This window comes from Dendrobates tinctorius, unplaced genomic scaffold (genome assembly GCF_039654945.1).
Source record: "Dendrobates tinctorius isolate UK_male_01 unplaced genomic scaffold, ASM3965494v1 ptg000082l, whole genome shotgun sequence".
Classification (NCBI taxonomy): domain Eukaryota; kingdom Metazoa; phylum Chordata; class Amphibia; order Anura; family Dendrobatidae; genus Dendrobates; species Dendrobates tinctorius.
The window spans coordinates 4,840,475-4,863,752 of NW_027361750.1; the positions used below are offsets into that span (position 1 = coordinate 4,840,475).

Below are 23,278 nucleotides of genomic sequence, written 5' to 3' on the forward strand. Positions count from 1 at the left end.
CAGATGGCGAGGAGAGCGGTCACTGATGTGACCGTTCTCCAAATTATCCAAATCGTCGTGGGACAGTATGGATTAGTTGCACTTTGGACAGGTGAAAAACATGGTTGGCTATTATTTTTATTTTTTTTATTTTTCTTTTTACAGGGGATATGGGCATCAGTGGATTAGGCGTAAGGGGAGTATTTTTGTTGCTTATTTTTTTTTTTTTTTTTTTATACAGGGGACAAGGACTTTAATGGAATGGGAATTATGTGAATATAACTTTGAAATAAAAATCCACACCCGGTTTTATAAATGTATTTCAAAATAAACAAATAAAGGTTCTTTATTCTGGGTGTTTTTTTATTTTACAATATAACTATGGGGTTAGTAATGAATAGGTGTCTTATAGACTTTCTTCATTACTACCTGTGGGCTTGATGTCTCCTGACAATACAAAGGTGACATCAACCCCACAAAATTAAACAAATATTAACCCCACTTGCCACCGCCACAGGGCAAGTAGGAAGAGCCAGGCAAAGTGCCAGAATTGGCGCATCTACTAGATACGCCTTTTCTGGGGTGGATGCAGACTGGTATGCTTAGGCTGGGGGGAAGCAATATCCATAGCCACTTATCAGCCTGAGAATACCAGCCCCAGCTGTCTGCTTTAGCTTGGGTGGTTGTCAAAAACGGAGTTACCCCACACCTTTTTTTTTTTTTTTTTTTTTAAATAAATCATTTAAATAATTAAAAAAAAAAAAAAAACCTGGCATGGGGACTCCCCTATTCTTGATAACCAGCCATGATAAAGATGACAGTTGAGGGATATAGCCTGCAGCTGTCAGTTTTGCCATGCTGGTTATCAAAAATAGAGCAGACCCCACGTTATATAAAAAAAAAAAAAAAAAAAAAAAAAAATTAATTTATAGAGCAGGCACTGGCTGATGAACACTCATCAGCAGCGCCTACTCTCAGTGTTATTAATGACAGCAGACATAGGCTGATGGGAGTAGTACATCAGCCGACATCTCTGTGACCAGAGGTAAACATTTTACCACAGACAGCATGGGAACCGCAACTTTATGACCGCTGGTAATCTTACCACCATTCAGAGGCAGTGTTTGCCGCGCTGTCATGCAGATGACAGTGTGGCAAACTACGAATGTTCGGGCCACCCATTCATCTGAATGGAGTCCGGGGTACTGTTCTGGTAACCAAGCATTTTATTTTTTTAAATGGTCAGTTGAATCCCTTTTTTCCCACGATTTCACCTCCGTTTAAATTTTTTCCTATTATTACCTATTAAGTAAAATTAATTGTGTAATTCTTAACTAGAACTTTAACCCACCACAAACAAGCCCTCTTAAAGGGAATCTGTCAAGCTTTTTTTTGCCCTATTGGCTGCCGGCATAGACATCGGGGGCTTATCTACAGCATTCTGTAATGCTGTAGATAAGCCTCCGATGTAACCTGAAAGAGAAGAAAATCACGTTATATTATACTCACGGAGGTGGGCGGTCCGGTCCGATGGGTGTCGCCGTCACGTCCGGCGCCTCCCTTCTTCATGCAATGTCGTCCTCTTCTCCCGTCCTGTAATGGCTCCGGCGCAGGCGCACTGCTCTGCCCTATTGAGGGCAGAGCAGAATTCTGCAGTGCGCAGGCGCCAGACCTCTCCCGACGCCTGCGCACTGCAGGACTCTGCTCTGCCCTCAACAGGGCAGAGCAGTGCGCCTGTGCCGGAGCCATTACAGGATGGGAGAAGAGGACAACACGCATGAAGAAGGGAGGCGCCAGACGGGACGGCGACACCCATCGGACCGGACCGCCCACATCCGTGAGTATAATATAACGTGTTTCTCTTCTCTTTCAGGTTACATTGGAGGCTTATCTACAGCATTACAGAATGCTGTAGATAAGCCCCCGATGTCTATGCCGGCAGCCAATAGGGCAAAAAAAAAAAAAAAGAGTGACAGATTCCCTTTAAGGCTATGGCGACAAGAAAAAAATAAAGCTTTTGAAGGAAGAAAAAAAAATAAATAAATAAATAAAACTGGTTGCATCCCTGAGTGGGTGAGTATGGGCAGATTAGAAGAGTGCTCTGGTACTATATCAGTGATGATGCAGCCACAGCAAGACCTGTGCGGTATGTGGTCACTGCGATGGTATGCGGTCACTGCCACCACAGCAGTCAGAGACCCAGACAACCTCACCTCTGTTTGCTGCTCTGGCAGCTTCATGTTATCAAAGATTCTGAAGACAATCCTGAATAAATCCTGCCACCAATGCTTCTCAAAGGTGTGTCCATAAGTCTTCATTACTTCAAACATGACAGTCAAGCCCCTGCCAACAAAAGGAAAGATTAGAGAGAAAAATCTTCATCCACAGCGTCACGGAAAAAATGAGCTCTTTACATAAAAACCCAGGTCACCTATCATCATTCGAAAGCGGTGACCTACTGTATGAGCCAAAATACCAAGAGGCTCTGTCACCAAACACTCACTATATCTGCCTTCCATTCCGGATATTATGCCAACAACAAAAGGCAAAGAATCCTCCAATCCACCCCACGAAGAGGAGGCAGAAAATTCCTCTACCATAAGACAGCAGCCAGAACTCGTCTATGTCATTATACAGTAAACAATCAAAAAGGGAAATCCATGCAATAAAGAATGTAGGCACTAGAGTTAAGCAAATTTTTCAAAATTCGGTCCCGATTGGGATCAGCTGCGAATATAGTTTTTCCAATATTTGATGAACACAGCCGAATATAATTGGAGTCAATGCGAGTAGAAATGACTGAATATATTAGGAACCGAACATCAAACAAATTTGTCACGAACAGGGTAACAATATGGCACGAATATGACAATTTCAGATTTTCAGTATAAAATCCATCTTCTTTATATTGCAGAAAGCATTAAAACAGCAAAAGGCCGGGAAGGCACTAACAGGCAGCAAGAAACCAGCCATTTCCACACTGCCTGTTAGTGCGTTCCCAGACTTTTGCTGTTTTAATGTTTTCTACAATATAAAGAAGGTGGATTTTACACTTCAAGTGCTGGATTTTTATACTCTCGTGAGAGTTTGCATTCTTCACTATCACATTACAGACTTTAACCTCCCTATGAGGGTCACCAGAGAATCCCTTTCAGATTCCTGACATTATAAACACAAATAACCAGAGCAGAATAAATACCTTTAAATCTGGAATTGCAAATACTGATTGTTACCTGGTTCTTACATCTAATTTGCATCTGTTGATGATGCAGGACAGCTCAAACAGAATGGGGAACCATCCTCTCACCCACACTCGATCTTCAGGCGCCACATTCATGTCATCGCTTGTGTACTCCTTGAATGCCTGTGAAGAATCAGCAAGTTTCATCAGTGGACCACCTACGGGCTGCCGTTTGCATATAAACCGGTTCATAAAGGTAAAGATCTAAAACTTTGCCATATTGTTCTTCAACTTGTGTTGGGAATATCCTAAGGGGCATATGCCATAAAAGTTTACAAGGGAAGTAATCCATAGAGAATCAGGGTTTGATGCAGCCAATGCCAAGGAATGAAGAGAAACATATCCACAAGTTGTTCCATCACCACTACATGCGGATTTGGCTGACTTTGAACAGATAGAGACCAAATATTGTAAATTTAAAAAAGATAAGTATGTAAAAGAATCTGCTCTTTAAATGAAGGACATTACACACAAAAACTCTACACATTAGGTATCCATATGACCATAATAACAAGGAGAATTAGACAATGAAAAAATATGTTGCAAAAAAAAAAAAAAAAAAAGATTATTTATATACACACACACCCAGATTATATATATATATATATATATATATATATATATATATATATATATATATATATGTATATATATATATCACAGCACATCTGGGAGAGGGATCCGCCCCACGAGGACAGGAGCCTACTGAGGAGCCTACTGAAATATAAGGGGCAGTACCTCTCCCCCACTTCAGTTGGTTACAGAGTATGAGAGGACTTCGAAGCTACTCACATATTTATCCAACTCCACATTACAAATACACCCAACTGTCGTGCACACCCATACGGTGAAAAAGGGGGGGAGGGGATATGCGGGTGCTGTCATGGGTTCCGGAAAAAACAGCTACCGGTAAGTTGACTTGGTGGTTTTCCCTTCACCCATGACAGCACACCTGAGAGACGTTTGGAGATTTAGAAACACCTTAGGGAGGGACCACCGCTTGCAGCACCCTTCTACCAAAGGTCAAGTCAGCTGAGGAGGATAGGTTCAACCTATAGTGCCTAAATAAGGTTGATGGTGAGGCCCAAGCAGCAGCCTTACGAATTTGGTCAATTTATACCTATGCTTTCTCTGCCCAGGAGGTCGCCACGACTCTGTTGGAATGAGTCTTGATGTCATCAGGAATCGGAGTACCACTATGCTATACGATTGGCCTCCCTAATCCATCTGGCAATGGTCCCCTTTGACACTCCATAACCCTTCCTGGTCCCCTGAAAGGCTATTAATAGGGACTGGGACCTCCTCCACTGGCTAGTTCCAGACACATGCTCAAGCAGAGCCCTCCTCACGTCCAGATTGTGGAATTTCTTGTCCCCTGGATTTTTTGGGTTTACACAGAAAGAGGGAAGGCTAATTTCCTGACTCCGATGAAAATCTGACACTACCTTGGGTAGATACGCAGGGTCTGTTTTTAGTGGAATGTGTTCAGAACAATAAAACATAATTATCAACGTAAATCAAAATGAATATGCCATGGAGGTCTGGATTTGGAATGATACTCAAAATCAAAGTGGAAAATCAAATTACAGGCTGATCCATCTTCAGTGAAAATGCCTCTTGACAAGGAAAAGATGCTCAGAATTGTGTGTGGCCTCCACGTGCCTGTTTGACCTCCGTACTGTACAACGCCTGGGCATGTTCCTGATGAGGCAGCGGATGGTCTCCTGAGGGATCTCCTCCCAAACCTGGACTAAAGCATTCGCCAACTCCTGGACAGTCTGTGGTGCAAGGTGACGTTGGTGGATGGAGCGAGACATGATGTCCCAGATGTGCTCAATCGGATTCAGGTCTGGGGAACGGGCGGGCCAGTCCATAGCTTCAATGCCTTCATCTTGCAGGTACTGCTGACACACTCCAGCCACATGAGGTCTGGCATTGTCCTGCATTAGGAGGAACCCAGGGCAAACCACACCAGCATATGGTCTCACAAAGGGTCTGATCTGAGGATCTCATCTTGGTACCTATTGGCAGTCAGGCTACCTCTGTCGAGCACATGGAGGGCTGTGCGGCCCTGCAAAGAAATGGCACCCCACACCATTACTGACCCACTGCCAAACCGGTCATGCTGAAGGATGTTGCAGTCAGCAGATCGCTCTCCACAGCGTCTCCAGACTCGTCACGTCTGTCACATGTGCTTAGTGTGAACCTGCTTTCATCTGTGAAGAGCACAGGGCGCCAGTGGCAAATTTGTCAATCCTGGTGTTCTGTGACAAATGCCAAGTGTCCTGCACGGTGTTGTGCTGTGAGCACAACCCCTATCTGTGGACGTTGGGCCCTCAGACCATCCTCATGGAGTCTGTTTCTAACAGTTTGTGCAGACAAATGCACATTTGTGGGCTGCTGGAGGTCATTTTGCAGGGCACTGGCAGTGCTCCTCCTGTTTCTTCTTGCACAAAGGTGGAGGTAGCGGTCCTGCTGCTGGGCTGTTGCCCTCCTATGGCCCACTGCATGTCTCCTGGTGTACTGGTCTGTCTCCTGATAGCACCTTCAGCCTCTGGACACTACGCTGACAGACACAGAAAACCTTCTTGCCACAGCTCGCATTGATGTGCCATCCTGGATGAGCTGCACTACCTGAGCCAATTGTGTGGGTTGTAGAGTTCGTCTCATGCTACCACCAGTGTGAAAGCACAACCAACATTCAAAAGTGACTAAAACATCTGCCAGAAAGCATTGGTGCTGAGATGTGGTCTGTGGTCCCCTCCTGCAGAACCACTCCTTTATTGAGGGTGTCTTGATAATTGCCAATAATTTCCATCTGTTGTCTATTCTTTTTGCACAACAGTATGTGAAATTGATTGTCAGTGTTGCTTCCTAAGTGATTTCACAGAAGTTTGATTTACATTCTGTTGTTTAAGTGTTCCATTTATTTTTTTGAGCAGTGTACTTGCATACAAGGTGGATTTATGGAGAGGGCCTGCAAATCACTCATCCTACGAGCTGATGTAAAGGCTACTAATATAATTGTTTTCAGGGTAAGGTACTTTATAGGTAACTGCTGTATCGGTTCAAATGGTTCGTTTGTAAGGGCCTCTACAACTAAGTTTAGAGTCCACGGAGAAATTTTCGGAGTTGGTATAGGTTTGGACCTATGGCAAGATTTTATGAATTTTGCTAACCATCCTATTTGCTGCCAGATTACAGTAGTATAATGCTCCTAATGCTGCTACCCGAACCTTAAGGGTATTCACAGCCAGTCCCAATTGCAACCCTGATTGTAGGAACTCTAAGATGGGGCCAATCAGAGGTTTTTGGTCTAATGGTTTTCCTAAGAACTGTAGGAATTTACTCCATGTTCTGTCATAGATTTTTGTAGTTATGGGCTTCCTACTACTTAGCAAGGTAGAAACTAGCCCCGGAGAGAACCCTTTACTACTCAGAAGCGACCTCTCAATTTCCATGCCGCAAGATGGAACCCCTTCACTTGCGCATGGAATATTGGACCCTGATTGAGAGGGTTCGGGATCTCTAGCAGGATCCATGGCTCTGATAGCGACATTATTCACAACAGGGAAAACCAAGGTCTTTTTGGCCAGAATGGGGCAATCAAAATCACTCTCGCTTGTTCCCTTCTGACTTTCCTCACCTCTGCCGAAATCAGAGTTACTGGAGGGAATGCGTAGGCCATCTTGAAGTCCGAAGGAATATGCAGGGAGTCTACCGTAAATGGCATTTCTCTTGGGTTTAACGAGCAAAACTTTTCCACCTGCCTGTTGCTCTTGTTGGCAAAAAAATCTATTTCTGGTTTTCCCCACAGGTGTACTATCCGTTGAAAAATTCTGCGGTTTAAGTTATATTACCCCTGTTTTAGTTTGTTGCAGCTCAGGAAATCTGCTTCAATGTTTTCCGCTCCCTTTATGTGTAGTGCCGAATAAAGTGTTCCAGGAACTTCCTCACCGCCCAAAGTTCTTTTTGGTTGGATGATGAACCTCGCTCGTGAGGTGCCCAGGACCCCTGTACTGCCTGACCTCTTAGGTGCGTCCCCCACCCTGAGTAACTTGCATCTGTCAGGATCACATCGCTTACTGGTGTTTCCCAAGGTATCCCTGATGTCAAGTTTGACCTGTTTGACCACCAACTGAGGGAGTTCCTGACCCCTAAGGAAAGCTATATGTAGCAGAGCCGATCGTGCTATGGCAGCGTCTAGCTTCCCATGGAGGCTATTGAAGCATGCCAAAAGTTAAAAAAAAAAAAAAAAAACACTAAAAGTTCAAATCACTCCCCTTTCGCCCCATTCAAAACAGCTGACATGTCCCGGCTTTGATGCGGGTTCACCGTCGGAACCCTCATCAAAGCAGGGGGGAGACGTCCAATGACGGACTGCGTATGTCATTGGACGTTAAGGAGTTAATAAGACCCACTCAGGTCGGCTCAGTAAAGGCCTGGGCACATGGGGCACTGGTCAAATATTCCATTTAAAAGCAGCTAGTTTTAGGACAATGGAGTCCTCCCATCCACTATACAATCGTAATACTGTATGCAGCTCTCAGTATGTCCCGTCCTTATGTTCCATTACCTGTGGTCGGTCAGAGACGTATTTCGCACAATGGCGGATGAGACGTATGGCTTCCATGCTGGTGTCCGGGAATGCTGCATTACATGCAAATTCAGACAGACATTTTACTGCATCTTGAAAAGAATCAATGGTGGCGGGAAAATGTTTTTCAAACACGAGAGCTGTGGGAATGAAAAGAAGGGACAAATTTAATACATAACGCTGCCGATACGATAAGTCTCAAAAATTAAAAATAGAAGAGATATTAGACATAGGAGAGCATGCCAAGGCTGCACTGTCTGCAAGCAACACAAGAATGGAAGAACGCAAGAAATGGCGGGCAAGTGGAAAAGAGTAAGACTGCAGGATCACACTGCACAAGCTTTGCCTCCAGCATGTATGGTGAAACATATAAACCCGCATAGGAACGGGAAAATATTTGTGATATTTAAAGCATTTGCTTCATTTTTTACGGTAGATGCATGTGGCCTTCAGAAAGCTCTGAATTTCCAGTATCGTATTAGAAAACTTGGACAACAGTCTCCTAGGTAGAGAGTTCAGTGCTTGTGGGTTCTTTTCTATACAGCTTGTAAGGGATGCTCTGAATCTGCTGCTTCCCCAATGCTGCATAAGCAAAGCGGTTTCTGCTTGCTGCATCATAGAGTGCACAGGTCAGCAGTGCCACCATGCGACTGCTCCACAACATCAATCATGAATGCATCGATTCCCCAGGAAAGCAGAAGGCTGGGAGGCTGGGGAACAATACACACCTGAAGATATAAGATGAGAATAACTATTTACACAAGATATTCACATTTTATTACTTTTGGAGCGCAGTATGTGAAATCTCTTCTTGCAGTGCAACTTCTCAGAGGAAGTGCCAGAGAATACCTATCACAGTTTAAGAACATCTAGTAGTCTCAGACACTGACAAACTGTGATTAGCATGATCCAGGGGTGGGGGTGGGGGTTAAAATATACTCCAGGAAAGACTCTGCTTGTAATGCATAGTGCTACTGGGCTGTTTTTTTCCCCAGAGATTTCACATACTATGCTCGAAAAGCAGCAAATGTGAATATGTCTGCAATGGAGAGATGTTGTGCAAATAGGAAAGAGCGGCAAAATAAGGGGAGCTCAGGCTATTTTATAAAGAATTTAATGCAATATTTTTGAGCAAGTTATAGGTGATCTTTACAAGGTAGCACTGATACTGTTTTAACCAAAATACACAGTCACAGTTGCCTATTTGAGGATCAGACAGCTCTGTAGAGAGAAGTTCACTTTATATACAGCTGACCTTAAGTTTACTGTAACTATATGTTACTTAGCATAAGCTGACCACGATTGATGGAGTGAGGAAAGTGGAGGGAACAATACGGAGTGCAGGGAAAGAGTCTATAATTCTTGGCATTTCACTTGTCAATTTTAACAATCCACAATAACGGCTATATATAGAGGCTAGGGAGACATTTCTGGTTATATCCATTTATAGGAATAGAAATTAGAAGGTTTAACCACTCCAGTGCCTCATGCAAACTACTCTCCAAGTGTGCAGGGGGCGTTTCTTCAGTGGTAACCCCTCCTATTTAGGGCTGACATCTGATGCTTCCTGCGTCATGCACTGTCTCCTGCTATACGCAAAGGTCCTGAGATTTCTCCCTAGCACCATACAGAGGGCTAGTGACAGGTACTATTTACACCTCTAGTGCCTCATTCTCAGAGCACAAATCTAAGGTCAATGTTATCGTATTAAATGTACAAATCACCATGAAATGTCACATACAGAGACCAAAGCGATACTCACTGACTATGTGCCCAGTGGTCTGGAAGGCGAGCTCTACTATGCTTTCATCCTGGTCTGATGCAGCCAAGTGAAAAACTGAGAATATGTTTTTCCAACCTGAGCGAATGTTAGCAGCTTGGGAATTTACCATCTGTGCAATACAGCGGACAACCATGTCCCGAATGGTGGGTGACCTTAATAACAGAAAGAACACAAATTACATGAGAGTGATGCTTCAGCCATGGGACAGACATTATGTGTGCACGATCAAGGATGTACAATCCAGCAGGAAGAAAATAAAGATCAAGATGACTTTTTTCTAAAACATAAAAATTGCTCCAATTATCAAAAACCTTCTCCATTAACCCATGAGTGACTGGAGACATGTCCGCAGGCACATTAGTAATGTATATACGGGAAGGATTGGGCATGTGCTGTATTATTCTGATATATCATTACTGTAGCGGAAAACTTTACTCCATTGCTCTTTATGACATGAAAATGTAACTAGTGAGATCGCCGTCATCGCTATACCCTGTCCATTTACAAGACTAACACTTTGGATTAAGATATAATGTGCTATTAAAGGAATATGTTAACAGGATTCCCCATTCTAAACTACAGTATATATATGCACATGTAGAGCTTTCATAGCATTACTTTTACATGGCTAGTCCATTCTTCCATTACTGAGAAATTAGAGTTTGAACTGATATGGATATGTTTGGTCTGAAGCCTGTATCCCTCCAGGGGAATAGAGCCAGAGTGATAGAGGCTTCAGATCTACCATAGCACTTCAGTCTCATTTGCATATCAATTTAAATGCTGATTTCTCAGTAACGGACCAGTTATGTAAAGGTATTACTGGACTTGTCTTTGAAAGAGCTACATGTGCGTATAAATAGTTTGGGGTGTGAAATCCTGTTGACAAATTCCCTTTAAGACTGGGGGGCTACATGTTAACAGGGGTTGCGACATAACATCAAAGGTCACGTTGCTACATTACAACTGATAACAGTGACTTTAGTCTTGTTGTGACCTGCAAGTTACCTCCTTTGTGGGGAAACAGATATCCAAACTGGATGGGTGGCATGTGGACTCAGTGGCTCTGGCGCGCATGCGTTAAATCGACCACCGCTATTGCCCGTTGCGGATGGGTCGCCCTCCCAGGTCTGTGGGGTACTCGGTACCGGGCCGGTGTCAGGGGAATGTGTCACAGCAGCGGTGACCCGGTCCGTGGCCCTGGGCACCCAAGTAATGGAGGAATGTAGTGAATGGAATAGTTTGTGACGCCACCTGTGGTGTTTGGCAAGTAAGATGTTAAGCCAACGCTGCATGCAGATCCACTGGGACTGATGAGATAGTGCAGCAAAGATGGTGTAGCTCCCCACAGGTGGAGCTGTAGTCCCAGGGCAGTGTGGATGTAATATTAGAGGAGAGGCACAAGCGGTGAGGGGATTGGTACCCAGGTGTAGCGGTGCTGAAGATGTTAGTGCACAAATGAATGGAGGACGCCAGGGCTTGCAGTTTCAACGCTTTACTCACAGTTCGTGGTACACACTGGTGCCCGCTTCCATGCCGTGTCCTCCGGGGCAGAGACTCAGTCAACCTCCCGGGCATATCAGGGCTCTCCTCTCCAACACTCCGCCAACATCTACCTTTCCTGAACGACTCCGCCAATGCGCCTTTTAGTGTGAAGCTCTCCAGTACCGTGGTACTCTGGAGTTCCTCCTGTCAGCTGTTCCTAGCAATTCTACTCGTATGGCAGACAGCTGTAGCCTCTGTCGGGGACCCCTTTCTCTGGAGTCCTGGCTCTCTCTATTCAGTTGCTGTTCTGCCCAGAGTCTAAGTTGGGAGTAGTGCATTTACAGCCAACTACTCCACCGGTGTCTGCTGCAGAACCATAAATGTCCATACAACCTCGGGGACCGGGCTCCGGCCTTACGCTGAGAACCTATAGGCAGGGTTTCTCTTCCAACCCACGTATCCTCTCTGTTCTCCTACTCCTTTGTTCCGTACTTGTGTCTCTTTCCTATGGAAGCTTAGGTTGCAGTTCTACGTCTTTCCCTCTCTTGTTCCTTTCCCGTGCCAGCTGGCTCAGATCACTGAGGCAGCTGCAGCACTCCTTCTCTCCCTCTTCTAGGGATCTCCTTCCTCTCGGACCCGTGCTCAGACTCTCCTGACTGACTGTCCTTCTCTCGCCTGACCTCCCGCCAGACTGACCTCTCAGACTGATCTGTAATTCTAACCCTTCGCCATCCTTTAATATGGATCTCAACTCCACCCACCTCCCAGCACATCCAGTGTCCCATGCAGGGAACCACCAAGGCACTCCTAATGTCTAGGTGGAGAGAGAGACCTCAATGTGGTTGTGCAGAACTACCCTGTTGTGTGGGATGCGAGTGTTGGAGTGTGGAAAGGAGCTCCCAACTTACCTAGGTTGTGGGGCACTACACCTTAGGAGAAGGTGCAGTACCTCTGTGGCGACTGAGCCTCAGGGGCGCCACACGGACCATGTGACCAGAATAGCATCATTTATACTGGATGAGTATTATACATAACCTTGCCCCCTTGAGGAAGTGACGATACACAAAACGCGCATTGGGGGATCTAGGACACGGTGCCGGCATGATCTATACAATGGGTACAGCTTTCACTTTTATCACAAGAATCTTTTTCCCTGGTGTAGACTTCTTGTAAAGATTGGGGATGTCAGGCATGGTTACCAAGTAAGGATTTTGGTATCACCTTTCCTGTTGTCTATTATATAGACATTAGTTTAGTTCTAGCCTCCTATCTTACATATATATATATATCTATAATATAGATCGGTATTCCCCCTCTGTATCTGTGACCAAACTACAAGATTACTTTTCTTGTGATATTATTCATCTTATTGTACCCTGACCTGATCCGTGTCCTATCATTCCTATATTTTTACGGATTCTTATATATACCCATTATTGTTACTGTAAATGTAATTGAATTAATTTGTTGGTATTTCACTAAATATTTTAGCTATATTGACTCCAGTGTGTATATGTAGAAATCCAAACGTGCTGGCTTTCTATGAACAACACTAAATATTGGATGCAATATGAGCAGCACAACATTGCGGTCTTATGTCGTGTGGCCACAGCTCACGGTTTAGCCTTCGCCTAATGCCGGTTATACCCAAATGTTACATTCTGTCATGTGGACGTGATAGAGTGGTTCCTTGTTCAAGACCCCAGAGGAAGTGGAAAATCAGCAAATGATGACTGGAGGATCACAGTATGTCAGTTCAACACTACGAAACAAATCAAATAAGGAAAATAATGACAACTCACCGATTTCGTTTCATAATGTGCTCAAACGGCCTTAAGAAATCTTTCTGGAAGCGGAAATTTGCAAGTTCCCCTTTTTCTAAAAATTTCATAGAAAGCTGTCTTAAGGAATCTACTGCAAAAATGGCAACATCCTCATTAGGGTTGCAACCAACCTTAAAAAAAGAGAAATTATATTAAAATGTATTTAAAATATTGTGGTCTATAATATTGTGCTGTGTGACAGATGCAAAATGCTGTGAGGTGCCAGCAGAGGGCGCTGCATTGTAGAAACAGCACAGATGTAAGTTTAACGCCGCAGTCACACGTTCAGTATTTCACATCAGTATTTGTAAGCCAAAACCAGGAGTGGCTGAAAAATGCAGAAATGGTGACGTGTCTTTCTTATACTTTTCCTCTGATTGCCCATCACCTGGCTTTGGCTTACAAATACTGATGTAAAATACTGACCAAGTACTGATAGCGTGACTGTCGCCCAAAGGGGTTGTCCAGTCAAACTACAAGTCTGCAGTTAGTCTTTGTGAATCCTTGCATTCTGCGCACTGCATGATTGGAGAATTCTCTGATGCCGGGTCGAAAGCAGAGATCAAGTGACCACAAGTATGAACACTCCCAGCCACATTCTGACTAGACTCTTTCCGGCCTCGCTGCACTTAACGAGTCGGCAGCCATCTAGTCAGAATGTGGCCAGGAGGAAGCATATCGTACACCTGCCGTCACATGACTGCAGCTCCGGATGCCGGCACCACATAATCCTCAGGGCACACAACGTGAGGATTCACAAGTCTGCAGTCACTCAGGGGGACTGCAGACTTGTAGATTAAGACCAGATAACCCCTATAAAGCACCACTCCGGTATTGTATTTTTATTTCATCTCTGGAGTGGTATCACCAAAGAATATTCCCTGACCCTAGTAATATAATTACCAGATCCAGGCTTCTACTATTCCTGGTGCCGCGCCGCCATCTTGTGACAGCAGTATCTGACTGACCGGAAGTCAGAGGTAATGGTCACAAGCTTATGAGAGCCTTATTTCTGTTTCTCATAGACATACACTGGAGCGGCACCGATAAAAGATCTACACGGCGGCTGGTATTTTTCTAGGGGCGGGGAAATAACATTAACGGCAAGACTCCGGCGTGAAATAAAAATTAAAAAAAAACACGCTGTAGTAATGCTTTAAGGGATATCAGTCAGATACAAAAATGCCATTTATCTGAAGACATTGTGGTAATCTGAAGATAAACAGTGTTCAATCATGTCTGGCACCCTGACCCTTGATTGACAGACTGCCTGCACGCACACACAGAGCAGATAGCCCGGATAGCTTCAGGGCTTCCACGCTCAGCACACAAGAGCTTATAGTCACTGCACATGTTTGGTCACCAGAGGCTGCAGTAAGATTTATACAAAACTAAAAAAATATTACTGTATTCTGCCAAAAATGGCTCCACAATGTCCAGCATTGCTGCCGAGCTCCAATGAAGTAAATAGTACTGAGCTGCAACAAGAGGCGCAACCCACGGACCGGCATTGTGCAGTATTCAGAAGAGAGAAGCAGTATTTTTTACGTCCTGGATACCCAGATCATTTCTTTTTTTATATTTTAAATGACCCCATTAGTTCAGTGGCCTTAGTAGCCGCATACTGACTAACTTGTAAGACCCCTGAGGTGAGAAATTGGCTGTAGGGGTTTATAGGCATCAGAGAAAAAAAAAACCATTGAGGGATTCCTGGCGAATAGCTATTGGAGTAAAGGCGGATTAAACCCTGGTTTAGACGACTCCTTTACCCTCTTTACAACAATCTTGAGGCCTGTTGGCACATAGCGAGGTGAGATACTAGGGCTAGGGACCACCCTGATTGGGCATACCTTGTCGCGGTGGGATGGTTTTTACAATTTTTGAGCAATAAAAAGTCATCAAAGTACCTAATGCTTTATACATGTACTATTACTATTTATTTACTTACAGCTCGGTTTCTAGTCATTGCTTTTATTCTCGGTTATATTGGTATGCTAATGGCCGCAGTGTGAATGTGCACCTACATGTGCTGGTCCAGGTTTTTGGTTTCTCTTTACAATAAATGAAAGTTCTGGAGAATAATCTATAATCACCTCCTATGTAGAGAGCATATACATGATTCTGCACCCTAGGGGGTCATCAATATCAGATCATTGGGGGGTCCGACTCTTGGCACTGACTGATCAGCCGTTCGGCCAAATACAATGTATGAAGTCGGAATAGCACAGATCTGTACGTTTTTATTGACATTCTCCAGCTTTTATTGAAGTGAATACGATATCAAAACCATAGTGGACGACCTCCAAAGCTAAATGTACGGTTGTGTAAAAACAGTGCACACAAGGATAATCTTACCTTATTAAAATGATCTCCAATAACCTCCCATATCCTGGACCACTGGAGTCTGATCCGCCCCATGTTGTAGTAAGATATCTCTACAATTTTCTGTAAGCTAAACATACGTGGGTGTGTGGGGGACACCAGTTCATCCATTGAAACTGCACAAAGCCAGCGCACAAAATCCACTGCAAGCACAGAATGGGGGCAATTTAATGCTGTACAACAAGTGTAACTGTGAACTGATACAATGGTGAACGCAAGAGACGGGACTGGGGTGGAGAAGAAGAAAAGAGGTCACAAAGATGGTTGGTTCTGGCCATGAAATACTTACCTATAGCATTGCCATCCAGCCTCGTGGATCCAGTGAATATTCTGCAAAGAGATGTATTGCATGTTACACTCTGCAGGTCATTTATTAGCAACAGAACAATAGCTTACCCTGCAAAGATAAAGTATTGCACCACCCTGGAACCATTACCAGTAACATGGATAATGTGAGATCAAAAGCAAAAAAAAAAGGCATCTTTCTTCTTTTTGTGTCAGCAGGTGACCAGAGACGAGCGTGAATGAGGATGGCTGACTGCTTATTTCAATGGATAGGCCAGCCCCCTCTGCCTATACATTGGCTGTGATAGAGGAGGCAAGCTTAGCACATTTACACACCGCCCTGGTCACATGCCCATAGAGGTAAACCGGTCAGCAGTCGAGTACCTGTTGGGACTTGGGACCCACGTTTAGGGGAACCCCTTCAGATCATAACTACCGGTATATTAAGAAAGACCCCACAGATTTCTTAACAGAGGCTCCAAAAGACCCCTGAATGGAGTAGTAGTGAGCACGTGTGACCTCATGAGTCTACCGGACTGGTGGTCACACATGCTCAGTAATGCTCCATTCATACAGCGGACTTTGGGCACCCAGTTTTTGTAAGTGGTGGACTCTCAGTGATCATACATTTGTCATCTCTCCGGTGGATAAGGCCCCTTTCACACTTCAGTCTTTTGACGTCAGCTGCAAACCGTCAAAGTGTGAAAAAATGGATCCGTTTCGCAAAAAACAAATACACCGGATCTGTTTTTTTGGAGAGAGAGAGAAAGGGGGGAGAAAGAGAGAGAGAGAAAAAGAGAGAAAGAAAGAGAAAGAAAGCGAGAGAAAGAAAGAGAGAGAGAAAGAAAGAGAGAGAGAGAAAAGAAAGAGAGAGAGAAAGAGAGAGGGAAAGAAATAAAGAAAGAGAAAAAGAGAGAGGGAAAGAAACAAAGAAAAAGAAAGAAAGAAAGAAAGAAAGAAAGAAAGAAAGAAAGAAGAAAGAGAGAAGAGAAAGAGAGAATACTTTTTCGGGGGAAGAACGGCTTTTGGGGTTAAATTACATGGCTGGAAGCTCTGCCGGGCATGCTCAGTATAAAAAAGCAGAATCCGTCAATTGACGGATTACAATGGTTCCGTCACTCACAGGCGTCCATTACAGCACATGGCGGACAGCGATGGATCCGTTGCTATCCGCCGTTTCAACGCAGACAAAAAAAATGTTTCAATGTCCAGACAGCGGACACCAAAATTATGACGGATCAGTTAAAAAATTGATGCAACGGATGACCATCCGTCGCAATCCGTCACTAATGAGAGTCTATGAGGAAAAAAACGGATTCCGCCAAAAAACATGGCGGATCTGTTTTTTTCTAAAAACGGCGGATTTCAACTGACGTCAAACGACTGAAGTGCGAAAGAGGCCCAAGTGATCGTGTTTATGGAACAATCCTAGCAAGCTTTCCTTTATAAAAGTAAATTGCCATTAAATTCACTCTTGAAGGTCTGCGTCCCAACCTGACTAATCCCCTACAGACTATATTGCTGATCAACCTTCGTAAAGCCTGCACGTTCTAACCTGTGCTGCCTCGGAGCCAATTATCAGCAGTGGCTTTCTAGTAAGCGGAAATCATTTGGAAAATGAAACATTAAAAGTCAGGAAAGCCTGACCCGACGTTTGATGCCAAGTCATGCAGAAAATCTGCTCCGTCTTTACGGAGTTGGGCCACAGCTTCTCTGCAGCTTGAAAGGTCGAGGAATGGGAAGTGTTACTGTGACGCCAGCGCTCTCAGAGCTTTCGTACAGTGCGCGCTCTCTGGCCTTTTCCTGACACACTTACAGAATGCTCCTGCAAGCTTGTGCGCAGCCATCTGGAAAATCCAGTTCTGATGAAAGATTCATTTGTGATAAATATTACAGTAAAGCTGTAAGAAGTCTTCAGACGTCAATGGGTTATGGGCAAAAAACATGTAGAAATAATGCAAACAGCTCATTTAGGGACTTGCAGTTTAGAGCTAGCTAATGACACAGATGCCGTATGTCACAGGATTCTTAATAAATAGCTTTATGCACTTCGGTTTTGCTTTTTTTTTTTATTTATTTATTTTTATTTTTTTTTACAGTCAAAGCTACACAGACAGACTATTAAACAGTAACACTTTGCCGTTCAGACATGGTCATTACGTTGAACACATCAGGGGCACATTTATAAGATTATCTCAGCACAGGAACATTTTATTTAACCACAATCGTGAAAATTATTATTATTCCAAGATTTATTAAATAAAATGTACTTTGTTGGAGGGAAAACCCCATTAAGATTTTTTTTTTGCTTGCATGAGAAAAAAATAAGTTTTCTACCTCATTAGGACACAGTGGCAACGATAAAATAATCTGTCAGACATTGAGAGCAGCAGCAGAGTTTTTCTTTTATCATACTCCGTCCGGGGACAGGAGTGTCTATAACTTAATATATTGGCGAATGATCCTCAATGACAGAAGTGAAGCATACCTGTCCACAGCCACCACAACACTTTGAGAGCTGGTCTCCCCTATGGATTCCTGGATACTTGCCATCTGCTTCCAGTCAACATTTCCTCCAACTTTTAAAAGGAAAAAGAAAAGTGATTAAATAAAAGGTTTAGCTCACATGGCTATAGCCTACAGAGCGGGCACTCACCTAGGCCAAGAGTTGGGGTACATAGTCCAAAATGAGATATAAAATTATTTTATTAAGACATACAAGGCAAAAATTAAACATGTATCAAAGAACAAAGTAAGCGAAATCAGAGAGCGAGAGTGTCACATATATGGTTTAGAACAGGGAGAGCGTAAAAAAATTAAAGCTTTACATAAAGTAACAGTGCAGCACAGTAGTAATTAGTAATCCATACGGATTAGCAGCAGCAGCCCCAGCCCCCACGCTGAGCACCCAAGCCTGCCTCACTGAGCACTGGCCCTGCAAGTAAGTGCACCAGAATTAAGCACCTCGTTCCACTAGTGGGCACATGCTGTCACTAACGCTCATTCACTTTGCAGGAACTGTGCCATCATTTGTTTTGCACAGGATTAATCATTCTGACCTCGCCTGTTGAAATTGGCATGCAGTAAGGTCAGCATTCAGTTATCATCTCAAACATCTATTTATCCCCCTCTTTTTTTTTTTTTTTTTTTCAACTATTATATTTTTTACATCAGAAACAGGCTGCAACATTCCAATCTTAATACTTGGCAATGGCTACATTTACAGCATATATTTTATATGGTTCTGATTTCCTTAAGTGAGTAAATCAAGATTAGTTCATATTTTATTTTATTTATTTATTTTTTTTTATTTTTTCCCTCTGTAACACACTAACGGGCTCACCCCCATTTAACCCTATATTATCTACTCAGCAGTTTTGGCATCCAAATATATACATCTATGACAAGGTGAATAGTCTCAGAATACTGCTATACATCCACCACCACGTGATTTTTTCACACACCAGCAAGTAAGTACTCAGTTATATTATTTTTTTCAGTTCCCAGTATAGCGCGGTGTATTTCTTTTCTTATCAGCTTTAGCTCTTTTAAACAGGCACCAGCACAGAGCCTGTTATTCACCAGCTGCATCTGGGAATAGTGGACCTTCCTTCTCTGTCCAAGTGGACTGGAGCCAGTGTGTTAATCTTAAACTAATCTATTACTTTTTATCTGTGCCTACACACTTTTGGCTGCGCCACTATGGCTTTTGAGGCTCTTAGACAGGACAGAGAACACCGAAGGTCCTTTTTGAGCACACAGTTTAATGAGCCCAGCAATTCCCTGGATGAATTCAATCAAACCAGGGCACTATTGAAATCTTTGGAGAAAGAACTAGTAAATGAGATGCGTGATATGTGGGAGATCGCATCTTTAGAAAAATATGCCCAAGCAGGAACCGTACCCAAGGGCCTGACCATCTATAAAACCTTAGCAGGGGACTTCGGCAACCCTGAAATTCAAACGGAATGGGATACCCTTTTTTCCAATTTCTCCAATCAGGTACTACACTTCATCATTGATAAACGGAAAGCTAATCTAAGACAGACCAGTCGTTCAATCAATAGATTATTTGACCAACTAAGTGCTTATAATCATGTAGAAGGGCTGGAAAGCCTAACCTCAAACATTCTCTATAGGCTAAAAGAAAAAGAAATAATAAATAAAAAAATGCGCAAATTTGCAAGGGATAACATCCCCATCTCTGATACGCGGAATACTGATATTTCAGAAATACAGGGGAGGCTGAATAGCTCCATTAATAATAATTTTATTACGTTGGATGAGTACGATGGATCCCCAACTGAGATTTCGGATACATCGCTAGTTTTTTCTACGTATTCAAATTCTACCCAGTATACACCAGTTTCAACTCGCACAGGTAATCACGGGAGATCTCAACCTAGTAATTCACCGAGGGAAGTGAATCCCCTTGAGGTTTCCCAATACACTGAAAGCCCACTGCCAACACCAGCAGTTCCAATAGAACAATCAACTATTCCTACCACCAACAGATATTCCCATCTCTCAACGTTGGTTGAGGAACCGATTGCTACCAGAGACTGGGAACAGTCGACTCCGTCGACCAATGCTCAGCCCCATAAACAAATTCCTAGCAGAAGAAATTCTGCTCTCCCTAATCTAATCAGACAGCCCAATTCGTATGCGAAACAGGTCCAAAAGACTAACCATGTACGGCCTAGGTTTCATAATCAATCAAATACCAATAAAATAACGAAACCTAGAACACAATTACCTATCAATAAGGATTTTTTTCGCATTCCAAACAAAAAACAAAAAGAGGTAAAAGAGGTGGGACATTCTCCCAAAAGAAAATAAATAAAGGTACTGACAACCAGCAACATGCACAAAAAATTTTTAATTTAAGTTCTCATCAACTTACTCCAAATGAGGCATCACTACTTCAAAAGGGCCTCAAATTTGCCCCATCAGCTAATCCTAAACCATTTAATCTATTTATTAGTATCAAAAAATACCTACGGAATCTGGCTCTTAAAAAGTATTTCCTTAAGAAGGGTGATAATCCTTCAACAACTACTTATACTATAGGTTCAGAATTCATTCATACCGGCCTTTCTTTACCCTCCTCATTCAATCCTTTGAATGAATATTCCAATTCATTCAAAACTTTCGAAACTCTGGTATCAACAGATATAAGGAAACTAGCTAACAAAAATAACCGCAAAATGCGATATATGACACACAACTTAACAGCTGGTGAAAAAGATTCTATTATTAGTCTGCAGGCAAACAAAAACTTGATCATTCGTCCTGCAGACAAAGGCGGGGGAATCGTAATTATGGATCACAGTATGTATCACAATGAATCCATGAGGTTACTAGGTGATCTTGTCACTTATAAACAAATCCCCGCAGATCCAACAAAATCATTTCTTAATAAACTCAATTCTCTAGCTCTTAAAGGTAAATCTTTAGGCATTCTAACAAAAAAAGAGTATCAGTTTATTAATAACAAAACGCCATCAATAGCAGTATTTTATCACATTCCCAAAGTTCATAAAAATTCAGTAAATCCACCAGGCAGGCCTATTATATCAGGCATAAATTGCCTTACAGCTAACTTATCTAAATATGTGGATAACCATATACAAAAATGTATGTCCTTGCTGCCAGCTTATTTAAAAGATACCACTCACACTTTGTATGTCCTGGAACCATTGGAGTGGAATGACAAATTTATTTTAGCAACTCTGGACATTAAATCATTATATACGGTCATTGACCCTTCTAAAGGTTAGGCGGCAGCACAATTTTTTCTTGGCGCTTTAAAAACTTACAAACCTCTACAGATCCAATTCATCCTTGACAGTATTGACTTTATCATGAAACACAACTATTTCATGTACGAAAACCAGTTCTATATTCAGACCCATGGCACCGCGATGGGCACGAGATTCGCGCCTAGTTTCGCAAACATCTATGTAGGCATGTGGGAACATGAACATATTTACAGCAATGGCACATTACATAAGAATATAAAATTATGGCGCCGTTTCATTGATGATATTTTGTTCATTTGGGACGGCCCATTATCAGACCTTAATTTATTCATTTCTAGATTAAACATCAATGATTTTGGACTGGAGTTTACACCCACGGTTAGTAGATCCAACATAAATTTTTTGGACTTAAGCATTTGTATTGAACAAGGCAAATTAATTACAAAAAGCTACCATAAAGAGGTAGACTCCAACAGTTATATTCATACTAGTAGTTGCCATCTACCCACATGGCTAATTAATATTCCAAAAAGCCAGTATATGCGAATTAGACGTAATTGTACAAACACTATTGACTATCAAAAGGAAACACAATATTTAACCAATCAATTTGTAGCCAAAGGGTATGATATAGAGCTTCTCAATAGGACCAGGCAGGAGGTAAAATCCATGCCAAGATCTCCTCTGATCCACAAACCTCCCACAGTTGATAACCCACCTACTATCCAAGAACAAATTCAAAATTTACCCATTATTACTCAGTTTCATGGAGGCCATAAGGTATTTAACAAAATCATATGTAAACATTGGTCACATTTACAGGGAGACAAGTATGTAGGCGACTTGCTTCCCAAAAGACCTCGGTTCGTGTACACTAAAGCGCAAAATTTAGGCCTATTATTGGCGCCCACGACTAAAATGCGCAGTTCTATTAATCATGTCCACCAATTAGCTCGGTCAAGTTCAAACCTACCAGGCTTTCAATCATGTGGGAAGTGTGTTTGTTGCATCAGAACAGCAACGTCTAAACAATTACATAATCATTTCACGGATTCATCTAACAATAATACTTATTATATCCAAGATAGCATTTCATGTCAAACATCAGGCGTTATTTATATTTTAAAATGTCCCTGTGGTAAGATTTATGTAGGGAGAACTAAGAGACCACTTCAGGTTAGGATTAAGGAGCATCTAGATAATATTAGAAAAGGCTATAAGGGACATCCATTATCCCGTCACTTTTTGGATACTCATAATCGATCGTGCAAAGGAGTTTCCTTTTTGGGCATTCAAATAGTTCGGTCAAACCCAAGAAGGGGCGACTACCTTAAAGCAATGTCCCGGGTAGAATCCAGGTGGATCTACACTCTGGACAGTCTGGCCCCAAAGGGCCTCAATCATGAAATTGAGCTGTATGCATTCTAGCCCCCTCCTTTTTTTCCCTCCCCCCATATATTATTATTATAGATCATAATTTTAGACATGGTTTGATACAATCCCCCAAGATGACATAAATTTTTTTTATCTTTTAGTACACTCAAATGGTGTTTTATTCACGTATAATTTTTTCAGTTCTTAGTGAGCCATATTTTTTATATTTTATAAGATATATGGAAGGGAAAGAGGAAAAAGGATAGAAAGGAAAAAAGAAAGAAAAAGATGGAAATTGAAGAAAAGAAGAAAGAAGAAAGAAGAGGGAGAAAGAAAGGGAAAGGGAAGAAAGGAGAAAAAAAAAAAAAAAAAAAGAGAAGGAGAAAAGGAAAGAAAAATCCCTGATACAATAAGAACAGGAATTAAAACCTTTTTTCTTTTTTTTTTTTTTTTTGTATTAACACCTAAGTATATCTCATTTATTGGAATCAATTTGGTAGGAGGATATGGTACTAATCATAATCATGCCATTATGCTGAACAAGACCCCAATATCGTGCATTTATTT

At 42.4% G+C, this 23,278-nt stretch overlaps 1 protein-coding gene across 2 annotated transcripts in view; it reads right to left on the reverse strand.

Moving 5' to 3' along the window:
• The window catches only part of ARFGEF1 (ARF guanine nucleotide exchange factor 1), a 277,288-nt gene that overhangs the window by 103,444 nt on the left and 150,566 nt on the right, over window positions 1-23,278 (reverse strand). For both annotated transcript variants that reach the window (XM_073583854.1, XM_073583853.1), the window contains exons 23-30: window positions 18,064-18,154; window positions 15,580-15,620; window positions 15,264-15,433; window positions 12,888-13,039; window positions 9,580-9,752; window positions 7,797-7,957; window positions 3,213-3,343; window positions 2,193-2,322 (exon numbers count right to left, since the gene is read on the reverse strand). In XM_073583854.1, coding sequence (XP_073439955.1) covers window positions 2,193-2,322; window positions 3,213-3,343; window positions 7,797-7,957; window positions 9,580-9,752; window positions 12,888-13,039; window positions 15,264-15,433; window positions 15,580-15,620; window positions 18,064-18,154 — 1,049 coding nt within the window. The remainder of the gene's footprint in view (window positions 1-2,192; window positions 2,323-3,212; window positions 3,344-7,796; window positions 7,958-9,579; window positions 9,753-12,887; window positions 13,040-15,263; window positions 15,434-15,579; window positions 15,621-18,063; window positions 18,155-23,278) is intronic.